The sequence below is a fragment of the Pavona decussata genome, unplaced genomic scaffold (assembly GCF_977016875.1).
Source record: "Pavona decussata unplaced genomic scaffold, jaPavDecu1.1 SCAFFOLD_44, whole genome shotgun sequence".
NCBI lineage: Eukaryota > Metazoa > Cnidaria > Anthozoa > Scleractinia > Agariciidae > Pavona > Pavona decussata.
This window is the reverse complement of record NW_028145466.1, coordinates 175,601-193,805: the sequence shown is the minus strand read 5'-3', so window position 1 is coordinate 193,805 and position 18,205 is coordinate 175,601. Positions and strand designations below refer to the sequence as shown.

Below are 18,205 nucleotides of genomic sequence, written 5' to 3'. Positions count from 1 at the left end.
GCTTAATTTGTTTTCGGAAATGCATTAGGGATAAGGAAGGCGGATAGCTTTGATGTTTTAAACGAGATATCTTATCCGAATGAGACCAAATTACAGATCAAAGAGTAATAAAAGTATGGGTTCCATGTTCTTTAAAGGTAACTAATGTTCATTTGGAGTGTCAAAAGAAATTCGCGTTTGCTTTGGTTGTACCTTACAGCGCTCTGTGATTGGATAGCAAAATTCGCGTGCCACTTTCTCAACCAATGAGAAGCAAAACCAAAACCAATCGTGCCTCGCTCGCAGGCGTTTTCCCGCGCTTGGCACCGGCTACATGCATTTGCTCCGAATTCTCATTGGTTCATTGCGTTGTTTACGTTAATTGTGATTGGTCAGAGTAATTGCTTTGGTTTTGGTTTTACGACACTGAGTTCAAAAACAGTCTAAAGGTTAGATTCGATAATGTTTTTGTCAATAACAGTTGGTTATAGAGTAATACCACAGCGGATTCTTTACTGAACACCGTCCTTGGGAAAACTGCTCTGGCTGCCTTCTATTATTCACTACTTGCGTTTTTGTGAGAACTGTTCAGTTTTGCTTTTGTATTCGGCAAGCATTAGTATCGAAACGGTCGTACCCTTCTCATGTCATCGAATGCGGACTTAGTTGTCATTTCCATTTTCATGGATTGGCCCTTGCCAAATATAAGCGTCATCCCGGAACTGCCTTTTGTCCTTGATTCAACTGGTTTACAAGGGAATTATAATATGAGTAGGTATCGTAGTGACTGGGAAAATAATTTCCTTGTTCAAAATAGTTAACTGCGATATAAAAAAAGATCTCAAATCAGTTCTTCTTTTCATACATAAATGAAATCATAACACTTGCAAATGATAGCCACGAGTTACTTAGCCAAGGGCTAGCCACACCGGAGCTTATCAACAAAAAGAGGGAACTATTTTGTCTAGATAGCTTGGAGAATTTGATTCCATGCTAAAAGTTCTTGGAAAAGAGAAAAACAAATCCAAGAAAAAGGCGCATAGGATGTTTACGACCATCAAAATTGTTTTAGAACCTGATCTTTCTTAAAGTTCTTATCCCAGCGAAACCTTGTGTCCTAACTAAACTGAACAGGCCGAACTTGGCAAATTAACCATTCCTCGAGCTCGTTGGATATGCGCCCAGTTCATAACCACCAAGCAAGGGTAGAATAATTGTTTTTATTAAAAACCACCACCAAATATTTCAAGATCAAGCCGATTTCATTTTGCTAGAACGGCCAGAAGACAATTTAATGGCGCTATTTCCCAGACATGGCATAACGGCTGATGTTCAATAGCCGCTAAGTGGTCTAATTTTGAATAAAAGACGTTTATCCCGCACTTAATGTAAAGGCACGCAATAAACACAACAGACAATAATTATTGATGGGCAAGATTGGGCAGGGAATGTACTGGCAAGGCTCGGATGGGGATAGGACCCACCGACCGCATAAGGGATGAGGGGCCTCGGCACATGGCGCCATGCCGAGGGGGTGCCTCATGCCTGAACTGCAAGGCAGACATCGACCTGGGGTAATGTCCTGGCGTAGAATCCAGTCCAGAATGTCAAGATGTCCCCTCCCTGACGGGGCTCCAGCACAGGGCTGAAGGGGTGCCGCAGGCAGCAATTCCCCGCCCAAGACGCCAAGTGTAACGCGAAGTACCCTGTGCGAGCCCACAATGAGCTGATAAGACACCCCCATCCCTGTCTCCATGAGAGGTTCAAGACAGACCGCTGCTTGCCCCAAGCGTTGAGTGACAAGCGAAAACGGCCTCTATGGAGAAGGGGTCAGGGTGTAATTTTTTTTTTTTTTTTTGTATATTAGCAGGCCCCCAAGGGATATAGCTAACGAGACTTGGCTGGTGTCGGTACTGTCCGAGCATAGCAAGATGTCAAATAACGCAGGCGGTTGGGGTTCTAGATTGAAGGTCCACTAGCTATATCCCTATGGTTAAGGGGTTTTAGAACATGAACCATAGTTTACAAATAAGGCTGGACTACAGGAACGGCTACCAATGGTAGCTATGAGACATCAGAATGTTCTCAACAGTGTTTTCAAAGTCCAAGTATGGAATTACTAAATAGATAAATTGTCAAAATAAAATACTTGTTCTAACTAAGAGACATCTAGTGTTCTCAACGTTCAAGTATGGAGTTCTCCAGTTGTCCATGCTGAGGAATCAAGTGAGGCATGAAGCCAGGGTCGTAGGGACTTGGAGAAGTGTGTCTTTTGGGGTTTTGATATAAGATTGGTAGGCGTCAGACCTCCACCGTCCAAGAACCTTAATGAGCCAGTCGGGAAGCCCTGCTGCCCCTGCAGTTGTGGCTGCGCCAATGCGGAAACTATGTGAGGCAAAGTTGGCGCTGTCCAAACCGCAGACTTGTAATAAGGCCCGTAGGTTGTTAATGAGGGAGATCCGAGTAAGATTGCGGCCATCCATAAATTGGAATAGTGGCAGACTTGGTTGGCGTGAAGACGTTTGGAGCATGTAGTCTTGCAACGCGGTGACGGCACATACGGTAGAGTTTGACTTGCCTATGGTGAGTGTGGCTGTCTCCCGGAAGGGGTCTGTTTTAGATTTTTTAATAACGATCTCAAACGAGGTAGGGTGAAAAATATTAGGGTAAAAGGAGATGTCTGACCTAGATAAATGAATTTGGATATCGAACTTGCCGTTGCAAGTGAACTCGCTGCTACGCAAAAAACCGAAGAAAGCTAAGGTAAAGGAGGCCCACAGCATAGAAGAGTCTGTGTCTAAAGAGCAAAAAGGGTTCAGTTTTTTGTAGATGCTGTGGAGGACCGAAACAGTGATGGGGTAGCGGGAACGTTTCGCAATGCCGAGATGGGATTTAATCCCTCGCAAAGTTTTATGTAAGAGGGGCATAGAGGAAAACTCCAAGGGACAGCCAAACTCAGTATGTAAATTCCTAACTGCTGCCAGGTAAACTTTAATGGTGCCATAAGAGACAGTATTGGACAAGTGGGTGACAAAATGAATTAAGGTGGACTCAGTGGTAGGGAGAAGGGGAGTTTTAGGGGAAATTAATCTATGTTGGAGACAAAATCGGATGAACTGGCGCTCCCCAGATGAGTAGGTACGGCGGGTGGAAATGGCAATTGACTGGTAGATGTAAGTAGCTGCCTGTGCAGTTAAACGTTGGTCAGGAAAGTGGGGATCTGGCAGGGAGCGGGCAATGCATCCGGTGCGAGGGTGTGGAAGCGGGACATCTGGAAACGAGACAGACTATCAGCAATGCCATTATCGACCCCAGGTACGTGTTTAGCAGTAAAAGTAAAGTTAAACAAAAGGGTTTGGAGAGTAATCAAACGGACAAGATTCATAATTCGGGGGATTTTGGAGTTCTTAGACGACAGGATTGCAACTGTTGCCTGGTTGTCGCAAAGGAAACATATCCTCTTATTTGCCCATAGTGGAGCCCATAGCATGCAAGCAAGGTAAATGGGGTAGAGCTCTTGCCAGGCAATGCTAATCCCAGTATCGGGGTTGAGCTGATGGGAGGGGAGCCATTTGCCCTGAAACCACTGGTTGTCGTAGAAGGCCCCATACCCAATACCACCCGCGGCGTCAGTAAAAAGGTGGATATCAGGGGAGGTTTGGGTAAAAGGGGGAAGGAAAAGGCTGACCCCATTCCAATGGTCAAGGAAGATTTGCCACATCTGGATATCTTTCCGGAATTCAGGGTTGAGTGATAAAAAAGCCCCTGGTGTTGAGACCCCCCGGGTGAGGTTGATGATGCGCTGCATGAAGGGGCGACCGGGGGCAATAACCCGACAGGCAAACTGCAATGTTCCAATGAGGGACTGGAGATCGCGCAGGCAACAGGCTCGTCTTGAAGCCCAGGAGGCAAGCAAAGAGCGTGCATTGCGGAGTTTGTCCAATGGAAGCCTGGCTTCCATGCGCATGGAGTCCAGAGTTATACCCATAAATTCCAAGACTTGGGAAGGGCGGAAGGTTTTGTTTGGGGCAAGAGGAACATTTAATTCCTCAAAGAGGGTAAGCACTCGACAGAGAGCTGTAGCGCAAAGGGAGGATGGAGGGGGCTGTGCAATGAAAAAATCGTCGAGGATGTGGATAATGGAGGGGATGTTTAAATGATTTCTGACCAACCACTCAAGAGCATCTGAAAATTGGTTGAAAAGGAACGGGGCACTCCTGAGACCAAATGGGAGTGCCATGTCAAAATAGTAACGACCCTTCCAAGACATTCCAAGGAGTTCCCAATCGTCGGGATGTACGGGGATGATTCGGAAGGCAGACTGAATGTCAGTCTTGGTCATGTAACACCCCTGGCCATGCTTTAGAACAAGGGCAATGGCATCATCTACTCTTATATATTGGAGGGTAAATTCCTCAATGGGGATATTTGCATTTAAACTGTCAGGGGTCCCCTTGGGGTAAGACAGGTGGAAAATGGTGCGCCATTTTTGGTTGTTCTTTTTGGGAACCAGCCCTAAGGGGTGAATCTGAAAATTGCTAAAGGGAGGTGATTCGAAGGGGCCTGCCAGGCGACCAATTTCCACTTCACTGAGTAGGTTTTCTGCAATTATAGAAGGGTGTTGCTTAGCTGAAGGGAGGTTTTTCGCAGTTCGGGGGAAACGGCCACCCTTATAGCCTACCCGGAAACCGTGGCTTAACCCAGTACACAAATTAGAGACAAAAATCCTATCGGGGTGGTTGGAAAGGAGTTCAGTTAAAAGAGGGATGTTGATAGGTGTTTGGGGCTTAAGATATGTAAGAACTTCAGCGGCTTGATGACTTCTTATCACCCTGGCCTCTAGCTTTTGGAGTGGGGTCATCGTGCCTGTAGGCTGGGTGGTCTCCGTTGCAGGTTTTGCAGCGATGGCTGTAGGGGCATGGATCCTGGCTGCATTTGGCGCCCCGGTTAAAGTTGTTGCAAGTCCCTCGTTGAGTGGTTGCACTGGGCCTAAGGGCAGAGAGGGAGCACCCATGAGATAAATGGTCCCCACTCCCACAGATGGTGCAAGAAGATTTAGCTTGCCCAGTAAACTTCAGTAAATAGAGTTGAATATCCCGTTCCCCCCAATTTAGGGCAGGGTTGGAGGCAGCTTTCCGACGGAAGTCGATATCATATGACAACCAAGCAAAACCAGCAAATTTACGATGGGCCGAGCGAATAATTTCTTGGTAACAAAACATTTCAACCGCCCGTTGGGGAAACTGGGTAAGGAGAACCATACAATAGACGGCAAAGGCCGAGAGCCATTTATCGATGGAATCGATATGGGTTTTTTTCTTTCTGGACGGGGAAGGGATATTAAGTTGTTTTCCATCGAATGAAATTGAAACCCCGGGATGATCACCCTCATCGAGGCAAGAATTTTCTGGCAGCAGCGAGTCAAACTCTACGTACTCACCGCGTACGATGGCTTGCCTGGTCTTGGGCTGAACGTGCGAGGTAGGTGAGGCTTGAGGAAATTGTTGTTGAGGGCGCTGGGTGGATGTGCTTGGCTGTTGATAGAGAAGGCCCGCCGCGAACTGAGGGTCGCCAAGTTGCTGTTGGAGCGGCAATTGTGGCTGAGATTGAAGGACCGGGGCGATCGGTTGAGCAGTTGTAGCAGGCGTAAGCTTTTTGAGTTTTTCGTCCATAATTGTCGAAATTAAAGCCGCGAGAGCGGTGCTATCCATGTGTGGAACCGAACCGGGAACGCCCCCTGGTTGGGCGCCCAATTGTGCCTGGCGCGTGGTATCCTCGACTCTTCCGCCGGCAGGCTGCTCGCGACCGTACTGTTCAGTGACCTCAGGTAGTTCTGGTGAGCCTCCCGGATTGGTTTCTGAGCCGGACTGTTCTTCAGAGCCGCTTTGCTCGAGCCGAGGGCGTTTAGCAGCCTCTGGGGTCGTGTCCGAGCTTCGTGTCCTTGAGTGATCATGAGTCGAAACGCCAGCTGGAGAAACAGTCGCTAAACGCTCGATCAGCTGATCTCGACCTCCAGTGATATCGAGGTTGTTTTGGGCCAAGAGAAGGCGCAACACTTCGTTGGAAAGCGTGTCTAACGAGATTGCCATCGCAAGACAGACAAAATTAACCTTGCTGCGTAGAAAACTTGCAGCAATATGAGAAGGGGACGAATGATCAATCGATAATATATGCTTGACCGATTTGTGCTAAATATGGTAAACACCCCGCGGGATGTACCGCTGGGACAACGCGGGCCTTGCTTTGCCAAACATTAACTTTAATTTTCTGCGAAAATATCATTAAAATATCCATCAAGAAGACTAAGAAGTATATTTTGACAACAAAGGAGTCTTTGGAAGTAAACAAATTTCTTGCAAAGCTATCTAATGGGTTACATCCAATATATCCAGACGGCGGGAAATATCAACATTCATCCAGACCGCAGTCTTAAAATAGAAATATTTAAATAGACTCTTTCGTTCTCAATAAAAAATCAAATGTGGTATTGCTTAGGGGATTATGAGAACTGCCATTCTAATCAACCACTTTTACGCTATGCACAAATATCGCCGTTATCATCATTTTACCTTCTACCGATATTTCTATACAACGTCGGTTCGACTCCTAATATAAGAGCACTCGTATTTTTTTTTCCGGGTAGGCCTGTGTCACTTTCTAGAATAATACATCATTCTCAAGGTCGCATAATGTTGAAGCTATGGATCGTGCAAATACTCAGTATTTGACTCCGTGGATGAATTCCGTTGATATTCGCCAGGGGGGGGGGGGGGGGGCTTTTTTTTCAAGCACGTTTGAGGGGAGGGGTGTAGGTTTAATAGAGGGGTAGGGGTTAATAGGGAGGGGGGGGGGCTTATTTAATTTGGCAAAATGTAGTACAATAGCAAAAAAAAAGGATGAAAAAAGACCAGAGTTACGATACGATTGCTCATCTCCGAGGGAGTTCCTACATGCCTGTGTGAGTTGTATGCGTAACATGGAACAGGCTAATAAGTGCGCAAACTGACATGCAGCCTACAACAGACTAGATCTTGTGTTTGAAGAAACACAATCAAAACTGCAAGGCTAGTGCAACGGATAGATAGCATGATAGATAGATAGTTCATTAACTTCTACCTTACAGCCCCTAGCACGGCTGAATTACGATAAGCTTTACAATTGTTATGCTAACAATACCACTACTTATATAAAGGCTTAAAACTATACACGTGCAATAAACCTTACAAAAAATTGTATACGAATGCTACTAGCTAAACTGAATTTAAAAGTACAAATTTTTGAACCATGCTCAGTAATAGAAGACAAAACTAATGGATCGATCAAGTATCGCTAGTTGGCATAACTGAAGGAATTACGTAGAATAACATTGTTCTTGAATCTGTTCGCTTTGCATTTCGGAAGTCGAAACTTTCGCCTTTTTCGTTAAGTTATTGCACTGCTATGGCGCTGTTAACGCACTAGAATGACAAATTTAATATAGGCCTATATTTCGACTAGTATACTGAGCCATAGTATACTGACTTAGACTGCGGGCAGTCAGTCTCTTTTTCTCGAAAATCTGCGGGGATCTTGGAACGCAAAAAGCTGAGCGATCACGATACACTACGGGCCAGAGTGACAAAAATATAACGACTCTAAACATTGAAAATGAAGAAGATTGAAAATGTAAGTGGCTAATAAATAGTTGGCATGGCACTTTACGAATATGCGATAATAAAGATAAATATTCTTTGTACAAAGGATAATCAAGTTGACAAAATAAACCGACAAAGATAACAAGATAACACGAGTACACGTAGTTGATATTTCATCACGTCTGTGAAGGACTAGGTGAGTGTTTGCCTTTTGGATGAGGTCTGCTCCTCTTGCTTTGCGTCTGGAGTTGTTCTTGGTAGTCAATATTTCCACAGGTACGAGTTAAATGTCTGTTATTGAGTGTCCTGATGTATTGAATTGAGAAGGTACTGCAGCAGATGAGTGGGCGTGAATTGTGCCTTGTAAAATTCGCAAAGGAACTCTTATCACAGGGTATTTGTCGGGGGCGGGGGGGGGGAGGGTACTATCTGTAATGGACTGTACGGCGAGTCCGAACAGACCCAACGAAAAAAGATAGTGTCTATAATGTACCCATTGGGTATGTGAAAGGGTGCCATTTCCTTTGGAAGGTATATGAAAGGGTTACATTTCCTGTCAAACATGGTATATAAAAGACCAAGAGTTTGGACCTCGAGTACCCGTCCCCCCATCCCCGGGGGTATTGTTTCTCTGGTTATTGACCTGTTTTACCTTACCCTGTGACCAGTTGATTCTCCACCGCACGCTAAGCTACGAAGCGTCTGGTGGAGAAACCAGTGCTCGCAGGGTAGCCTTGCCTCCTTTTTCGCAATGTTTTCTGGTGCCCCATTCTGTTAAATCGTCAAGAATTTGTGATTCACGGAACGTTTTGTAGATAACTAAACTGTAAATTGACATTGGTGTGTGTCAAGAGCGTGGGACGAACAAAGAAAACCTATGAGTCCCAGACATGACGGTATTCTAACCCACATGACCTTCTTACTATCTGATGCGCTAACGACTGAAAATCATGATGGCGTAACTAGCATTATTTTTCAGAAGTAGCTGCGTGTGCTGCCTCAACGCCGGAGAGTGTCAGAACATATTGCTCAGAGCTTCTATTAGTTTGGGATACAAAATGCATTTCTTGAGCGCTATAATTTCTCAAACCTGTAGACCAATGCTTTCAATAATGTTTTTTTTTGTCGAGGATTGTGCTAACCCAAATAGCAGTAACTATCAGACATAAGTTAACTGTTGTTCTAGGGGTCGATAGGTGTCGAAGAAAACATACCGTAAACCACTTTCTTACAGCTAATGGGTTGCAACAGTACTGTGCATTGCCTTGAACCTAGTAAAATGAAACATAGTGGCTTACCTCCAACTAAATATTCAGTTCATCTGCTTGAAACGTTTTGAGGCCACTCAGTGCACTTGGATCAAGACATTGTTTAAATGAGTCTAAAACCGGGTACTTAAAAAAAATGCCGAATATTTTGGCTAAATCTTGAAGTCAGTTATAGCATCAGGACCATTTTTTTTCGGAAACCTAAACTTCAATAAAACTGTCCGTAAATATTTAGGAATGTTTGTGGGTTGCTAGAGATAAAACATGTCCATGATAGATGAGATAACGTACGAAATATTTTATCACTCTTGCTTGAATCGCCAAGAAGTTAAAGTGTTTGGACCGTTTTCTACAAATATATAACTGTAAAAATGCTGTCTATTTTATTTTATTTTATTTTACAAAATGCACATTTATAAAACGCAGTCTCTTCACGGTACTGTTTTTATACGTGACAATTACGTCACAGCACGCTAATGCAGCTTTCGCGACATATAAACAAGAGAGTTTTGATTTGATATTGTCGACTTCGGTTCTGTGCGTGTGTACGTATTAAGAGGGGGTGGCTACGTCTGGAAAAAACTGGAAAGGGGTGGCTAAAGTATTGGCCTTTTCTTTATTTTTGTGAGGACTTGAAATTATCGCTTCTGATCTTGACTTCAAGAGCTCCAAATTATACGACTGCGTAAGTGAATACGGATTGTCAATTTGGACAACATAACGCGAGAAATGGTTTGAGAAATGCCAAATTGGATTAGCCCTTTGGGGTCGTTCGGATCCAACGTATCTGAATTGTGCAACCATTTAGTTATGGAACATATTAGTAAGAATTGACAATCCATGTTCACCTACGTCTATGCCAGAGAAATTGCCGAGAAATGTAAAATTGCTTGAGCCTTTTGGGGTCGTTTGGATCCAATGTATTTGAATTGTGAAACCATTTCAGAGTTATGGAACATATTAGTAAGAATTGACAATCTATGTCCTACGTACATGAGAAATTACCGAGAAATGCCAAATTGGGTGAGCCCTTTGGGGTTGTTTGGATCCAATGTATCTGAGTTGTGTAATCGTTTAGTTTAGTTAATCTCTTCAAATAAGCGTCTTAATTATCCTTTGAAGTGATCTGAAACACTATAAAGAAGTATTAAAAGCGGAAATTCAAACTCAACTCGATAGCCCATCCTAATGAAGTGTCAGTTGACGGTTGAAACATGCTTACATGTAGGAGGAAATGCTAAACTGTACGTGACATGTTTTTCGCGCCTCCAAATCCGGTTTTGATATTTGGCGCCAGTCTCAGATAAGTTATCTTAGTTTACAGTTTTTATCACATATTGTCGTTACTAACTCGATGGAAAGCAGATATAACTGTAAATATCAACAGAAAAATACCAAGGTCACACACTTCTGCATTTCATTACCAGCACAGCTTTTAGTTTTGTAATATTGTCCACCGAACCAGAGAGACGAAGAAAAGCCTAACAGCCTTAACAAGTATAAACTCGGAACAACCTCAAAGACAAATCCGCAGGATAAAAAGGTTGGAAGATTCCATTTGTATCCTGCTTAACTATATGCTTTTCTTTGTTTTGTCTTTTTCATGTGAAGGCTAGCCAATATTTCAGATTTTTCTTGAAACTCCTTCAATATGAAATATTTTGATTTTAATCTTTCCGTATCTTTCGGAGAGCGAAACGTTTTGATTTACATCGAGACTCGCGAGACTCATCGAGACTCGCGAACTACTACTGATGGTTTTTGAGTAAAATGTGTATTTCTAAGAACAAAAAAAGCTATAGTCCTTATGCAAAAATGGCTGACATTTTAATATTCTTTTGTCTGCATTCATATTAGCCTCACTAGCCTCGTTCAAGGTAAAATGTTAGAACAAGGTTAGTAGAGATAATTCTCACTAAAACACACATAATTCCGTCAACCATGAAGTCATATGAAAACGACAAAAAGGCTTGTTTTATATGAAGTACCCAAATTCAGGGTTAGGTTATTTCTGGACATAATGCAATGCAAGCAATCTTTCACTCGCAATTCAAATATATGCTTCATAAATTTATATTCATTTACTCATCCTTCACGGGCATATTACGAACTCACAATATGACCAGCTCCCAGTTTGCTTGATAGATCCTTGATAGATAGGTCACTTACATGGTAGAGCAATGCACCTGTATCGCAGAGTTCATGGGATCGAGTCTCGTTCAAGCCTGATTCTTTTTTTTTTTTTTTTTTTTCAGGCTTTCTTTTCGCACCTACTTTAGTTGGTAACTGCAAAGATCTTTCTTCTCTTTAAATTTTCATCCGCAGTTCAAATATATGTTTCATATATTCATATTCATTTAAACCTTTGCTTTTTTGTCCGATATGTTAAATAACAAAACAATTATCCTACTCAAATTTTGCTGAGTATCGCCTTATTTAACCAACTCGGCCTACGGCCTCGTCTGCAGATATTTTTCATTAAAACTGACTTTAAGGAGAGAAGGTGTATTAAACAGGGACCGCGTAGGTGAGGGATTGTTGAGACTTAGCGCCCACTTTCGGTGCGGTTACAAAAATGGATATTATATATAGGTACTTAGGACCACTTAGCGGACGCGTGCTGATAAAATCTTCTTCTTGTTCAAAATTTGCATTATCAATACCAGAGTTTATGTGATTATAACTACCGTTCCGAACAATTTTTAAGAGGTTCTGCCAGGAGCGAATACCTCATACGTTTGTGGTCCTGCAAAAGATGCAGTCATAGAATACACGTCAGGCACTCGCACCCTTTGTCATTCAGTCAGGTATGGTATCTTTTCATGAATCTTTTTATGGTATCTTTTCATGAATTCGTTGTTGTTGCTCTGAATCTGGTTCGAGCAATTATGTTGGACGTTTGACCCAATGGTCAAGCTTTACCCATCAACAGTCAACTCCCTTTATTGCGGACACTCTCGGGACCGCGAGTTGGTGTCCTTAATAGTGGGAATTTATTTCAGTCAAACGTCTGTAATTTATTTTTGCCGGGGATTTAGGTGCCGTTCGTATAATTAAGGTGTCCGTTATAGTGAGGTGTCCGCAAGGCGACAGTTGACTGTAGGTCGACCCAAATTGCAATTTAGTTCGTCTCATGTGAAGTGTTTGGTTGTGTCTAAACGATGTATATATACCTCCGTTTTGGAGTAAAACACAGCACGTTTTGCCTGCTTATTGGAAAAATGATTCAGAACCTTGTCGTTTTTGATTGAAAAAGAAAATGGAAAAATTGAAAAAACACACGCCAAAGTTAGCCATATTTGTTCTTTTTGCGACAATTGAGTGCGGCAAGATAAAAGCGACAATTTAAGGTGTATTGTTCGGATTACTGTTAAAAACATCTGCCCTTGTGTAAAATTCTTTGATCTATATTATACCCTGTGCTCAGTGTGTACTTAATGCTAGAATTCGCTCACAATATCAGGCATGTAGAAAGACATGTGATGATTATGTTTTTAAGTCTGGTGAGTAAACAATAATTTATTCTTTGAGCGTGGAACACAGGCATACTCGGAGTATTTTCTTTTTTCCGAGTACTGGACTGTATCACCGACTGAAAAAATATATACCGTATATTCAGATTAAAAACTGGATCATTGTATAATGCAATTCCAGGGACGGATTTGATTGGCTTAGCGGCCATGGTATATGAGCATTATACCATGCCCGAGAAATAGGCACCATTGAATTTTCTTCTGGTTGTTCTTGCAAAGCGAAATCAGCAAGATCTAGCAATATTTCTTGACTGTTTTTAATAAAGCAATTACTCCACTCGCGCTTGTTGGATTTGAGATGATTATACGCGCCTCGTTGGCCATCTATCATCTCATATCCAACGCGCACTCGTGGAATAATTGTTAATTACCTACCGTTATTGTCTTCTCATATTATACATTTTGCGCTATTGCAGTATTCTTTGGAAACGTGATTACATTTCAAGTTTCGTTGAAATGTTATTGCATTTTGCGTTGATTGCTTTATGACATTTTATGTGCAAAAGCGAGTCCGGATTTGATAGAGACCTTGAATACACGTAATTAACACCCAATTTATCGGTGGCTCTTCAGCACAGCTCGAACGCAGAAAACTGTTAGCAAAGATCGCAGTATATGAACCTACTATTCAAAAATCAACACTATTCTATAGACTATTAACTCTGAGCTGAATGAATGATAATAATCTTTATTGACTGGGATGCCAACTTCTCTAAAACTAGCGATTTACAGAAGGGTCCCATAAGAATAAAACCATTAAGAAAAATAATAATTAACCTGATAAAAATTCGCAAGTCGAACAGAAAGCAAATTATTGGATTTTGTTCAACAGACTGAATGCAACTTATAAATTATGCACCTATCAATATTGAGCCGCAAGGGGGGGGGGGGGGGGGGGAAAGAGCGGCAGGCCGAGCAAAGCTGGGAGTTTTGACAGCAATTACTTGCCCTCATTTGAGACACCATTTTAGTGGACTTTCTAACAAATTTTCAAAGATGTTTAGTGAATCTTTTGACCATCCAGAAGTATCTTGCAGTAGGGAATTTGAACAGAAAATCTCAGGTTCCCCGCAGATTCTCGACCTCCCCGCTCTGCGGCTTAACATTGATTCAACGGTAAGTGTAATAGGCCTAACACACTGTATACCTCGGTAATAAGTTGTAATTCACAAGTCGGGGTTTATAAATATTGTAAAACTCTCTCAAAGGGTTATTTTTACGTTAAACAGTACCAAGCAGCTGATTTTGCGAGTAAACAGATTCTCATAAGAGCCCATGGTTCATGGTTCAGCAGCAAAGAATACTGACTTTATGAAATATCATTCGACGGAAAAAGGTAAGAAAGCCATTGGTTTTCAGGATCGAGATTCTAAAACAAATTTTCAACTGTTTAATTTCTAAATGAATTAGGGAGCTTTAGCAACGACGACAGTTACGGCACCGAAAACGTACCTATCAAAATGAATTCGCGTTTTTTTCAAACGTCGTCGCGGTTATTCCAACGTACTTTCAATATCAAATGTAGGTGAAATTTGCTGGAGTTGTATTCTTGGAGACCGCACCCAAGTTTACTTTTACATTTTTACTATGGCTTTGTTAACGTTCTCATTGCAGTCGTCGTATTCGTTGCTAAAGCTCCCTATTGCTATAGAGACAGTACCGTTGTAAAGCACTTTTAACAGCTTTCATTTGAATGATGGCTACACGTTTTTGTCCAGTGCCTCAAGGAACTTGATGATTCAACTACTGGGAAATGAAGAGATGATTCGAAAACTGACTTGCCGTTTTACAGAACAACTCCGCCTAGCAGAGATTTGTTGGTTATATACTACTGGCCTGAGCTCATTTAAAGGTTGCTGAAATATTGTAATGACAAAAACAAATTCATTGCACAATTTCAAAAGCGGCTGATAACAGGTTTTAAATAACTAGAAACAACAAGGAATGAAGAATAATCAAATGCTAACCTCGAATAAACGATAGGAGTTGTCTTTTATATCAAACACATGGACCGAGTAAGCACATCTTCAGTCAGTTCATTACCTTCCCAGTGTTACCACTGCAAACTATGACGGTCGATGTTTCTGCCATTATGTTGCACGCAGGAGAGGCCATTTTACTTGATGTTTAATGAATCAGGGGCCAGTAGAGCCAAAAGTTCGAACACCAGTCGTTTTGAGAATGTGAAATTTTTTGACGTGAAATGACGCGAAGCTATCTTCTATTTTCCCTCTCTATTGCCGAAATCTTTGCTGAAAAATTCGAAGCAATATCTCTGCATTACTCTCAATTTCCAAAGTATAATTTAGTTCCACGGCAATGTCGATTGAACAAAGCAAAGAAATCACTCTCAATCGGGACTCCGTTGTACAACGTTGCTGCGTTTTCCAACCGGAAGTGACGTTATTTTCGGCAATGCTCAGGATACGAACATTTGGCGAGTTTCCGTCCCCCCCCCCCCCCCCCTGGTGGGAAGATTCAGTTACTCATTAAACACAAAGTATTCGTTTTTAATTTAGTATGTTCTGCAACATTGAAGACGTCGTGAAAGCTACATTGGGTTCTAAAAACATTTAAAACGTAAGTGAAACTTTCCCAATACTGCCTTTTCGCAGCCTAGTCTTGTATTGTGGTTAAAACTTTTGATTTTGTCGACGAGAACCTTAATTAAGTGTGTCCGTTGACATGAGCAGTACTCTGCTTTGCTGTTATTTATTGTTTTCATTTCTTAAACATTTTTTTTTAGTTTTCTCTTGGACAATGCATGGTTAAATAACAGCTTTTTAGTTCTTAGGAATAAAATTAAACCGACTCACAAACGCACTCTACGCCTTTAAAACCGAGTAATCTCTGTAAATAAAATCTTTATCAATTCAGGTAAAACAAGCCGGCATAAAAAAGATCCTTGAATAATTATCTCTCTGTAGACCCGTTAAAAGTGTTTTCAGAATTCAGTGTAAATAAATGTTCTATTTATGTCAGCTTGACAATAGACTGAATGGATCGTAACAGCACATTTGTTTCAAATTTCGGTTAAATAAGTTCCCAAAAGCAAACAGTAATGTGTGCGCGAAATGTTATTTTGACAACAGAAATTAAAAGCATGAAAGTCGATTAAATTTGATTTTTATAGAAACATGCTGAATACAACCACATCTTCTGGAAAGTTCAAAAGTAATAAAACGATACAAATTGTAAAAAATTTAACAAATGTGCGGTTGTCAGTATCATGCCAGCACGAGACAAAGGAAAGCACTGAGCCACAGAGAGACCCGTTGCGAGCATCACATAATAATTTTAAGAGAATATTACAAGTCGTTTTTGGAATTTTACTGTACATTCCTTTTCATGAAACATGTTATGTCTGTTACAGTTTTATAAGGATGATTCGTATTTAAGAACTAAAGACTATTTTAAACATTTCAAGTAATTCAACGTTGTCTTCGCTTCAACTGCGTGGCATAGAGATAGCGATTTTATATATATTTGAACATACGTTTTTAGCATGTAAATAACTTTACATATACCAGCTTTATTATCTGATAAGTAAGTTTGGTGATGAGTTTCGTTATGAGATCAGTAGCCTTTTAATTTTTACGTCCACTTATTATTATATTTATATTATATTTATATACTCGACCCCACAGGTGGAGTGAAAATAAAGGCTATTTACTGATCTATCTATCTATACATGAGATAACTTGCGATAAGCTATACAAACGTGTTTCAATAACGGCCATTAATGGATCAAGGTTATACCCTCAATGCGAGTTGAGGTTGAGTCGATTCCACAAATACATTGAATTCTGTCAGTGAAGCACGATATATATATGACTTCTATAACTTAGGACACATCTGTTATGGTCTTGCCTACTGTTTTTGCGTAAGGGAAGTTCAAATGCATTGAATTGACGAAGCCCTCCTTTTTATCTCATGGTTGTAGTAGCAACCACGAGATTTTGCGAACACTCGGTGCCAAGTCGGCACATTCCTATAATTTTCCTATGTTTCTTTCCGTGAGCTTTCGTTGATGCTCGACAGATGTTCGTTATTCCCGACAGAGAATAGTCGCTGTAACATCGGGTTATTTCGTAGACAGTTTAGTATAAGTGATGTTTTTGGGTGATGATCTGTATCAAGTTTGAAATGTGACGTGGTTTCGTGACAGACTCGACTCAGACCTTCACCAACCATCAGTTGCTTAAAATTAAGACAACAGTGTTTTCGGGTTTGAATTAAATTAGTTCGTTCTCGGAGGATATGTTATGCAAAATGAAGTAGGAATATCAGAAATGTTGCCATTGTAAAATGCTATTTCTGTGATCAACTTTCTCCTTCAAGTAAACAATGGTGTGTGGTGGTTGAGTCTCAGGTGTAAGTCTTAAGGTTGTTTCCTTATCGACTGTTTTGGAACTAGCACTATTCCCTATTTTAGGGCAAAGTTAACACCTCGTTGTCGGAATGGATTCAGATTTTGTAGCTTTGTTGTTTTTGTCACTACAGTTAACTCAACAAATTGTTGTATTCGAATTTGCTGACGCATTGCCGGCATTTTCGTGACTAAATTTTAACATCAGCAAGCAATGGCTTGTACGGTTTTGCAATTGAGTGATAAATTTGTTCCTTTATCAACAATTTCACGCTCATTACTATTAAATTTTTATGGCAAATATAATCAACGTTTGATAACGTATTTGTGTACTGTGATCACGATGTAGTCAATTTGTTGGCAATTTGTAATATGACGTGCTACATTTTTAGGTCGCGTTCGATTGATAGTATTTGGGGATAAGAATAAGCGGAATAGCTGTTAGATTTCTCTTTTTAGGTAAATTCGGGAAGACGTGTCTACAAACTTTCAGTCAAACACGATAATTTATGAGTAGGCTTTTTTACACTATGCTTTTGTTTCTCCACTAAAATGCTCCACCTTAATGCTCCGTTTTTCCCACTAAAATGCTCGGTCTACCTCAAAATGGTCACTAAAATGCTCGGATAATGCTCATTATACAGAGATTTTAATAGGATGTTAACGCTGACACTATCAAACAAAGGTATCACAGGGTCACAGCGAAAACAAACATGGCCGCCTTTGAGGCTTTGACTCTGAAACCCTGACTTCTCCTCAGTCTCCACTCGGCTGTATTAAGGGTAGCATTTGAAATTTTTTTTGAATTTCAAGTACAAGTCTTCACTTTCTCTTAAAAAAAAATTATTTTCTCTAAAAAAAGAATCAATTTTCCGAGAAAATGTCACTAAAATGCTCGAATAATGCTTATTGCTTTTGCCTCACTTAAATGCTGGAAAAAAATGCTAGCATAGTGTACAAAAGTCTATTTAAGAGCCGTTTTGTATTCCGGTAACTCCAAAAACCTCTCATGATAGATAAAACGATAATGAACGGTAAAAGGAAAGTTCCTTGGAGATGCATGACGCTTGAAAATGTTTTCGGATTGGATTGATATAAAAATAATTATCACAAAGTGTCAAAAATGGCCCAACATCTCGACTCCAAGGGTCACAGTATTTCAGATATCCAGGTGCGGGGTATGCAGTTTTGCAATGGCACAAACCTCCAGCTCAAGCACCGTGAAATGAGGTTGATTTTCCAACTTAGAATTGTTCAGCCGGATGGACTTAACATCAATTTTAGTTTGTTTGAGTTGTAACTTTTAATGCATGCTTGCGCTATTGCTCATATGCGCGCGTGTGTCCGGAACATATTTCAACGGTTTTCTCCTCACTGAAGAAGGGTTATATACCCGAAACGTATGTTTTTTTTTTTCATAAC

The 18,205-nt window shown here is 41.0% G+C and overlaps 2 protein-coding genes across 6 annotated transcripts in view; one reads left to right on the top strand and one right to left on the bottom strand.

Moving 5' to 3' along the window:
• Nucleotides 1–18,205, top strand: part of LOC146482682 (nitric oxide synthase, salivary gland-like) — an 83,632-nt gene that overhangs the window by 5,709 nt on the left and 59,718 nt on the right. Inside the window, exon 1 of one of the 5 annotated variants that reach the window (XM_085106748.1) lies at nt 10,297–10,424. The exons of the other annotated variants lie outside the window; for them this stretch is intronic. The gene's annotated coding sequence lies outside the window, so the exon portion shown is untranslated. Of the gene's footprint in view, nt 1–10,296; nt 10,425–18,205 lie in introns of those variants that run through there. 5 annotated transcript variants of the gene reach the window in all.
• On the bottom strand, nt 3,026–6,262 carry LOC146482683 (uncharacterized). The gene is made up of 2 exons (XM_085106742.1): nt 5,420–6,262; nt 3,026–4,968 (listed from the first exon to the last, which is right to left on the bottom strand). Exons 1-2 carry the CDS (start codon nt 6,066–6,068, stop codon nt 3,173–3,175), a joined length of 2,445 nt encoding a protein of 814 aa, XP_084962868.1. The 5' UTR covers nt 6,069–6,262; the 3' UTR covers nt 3,026–3,172.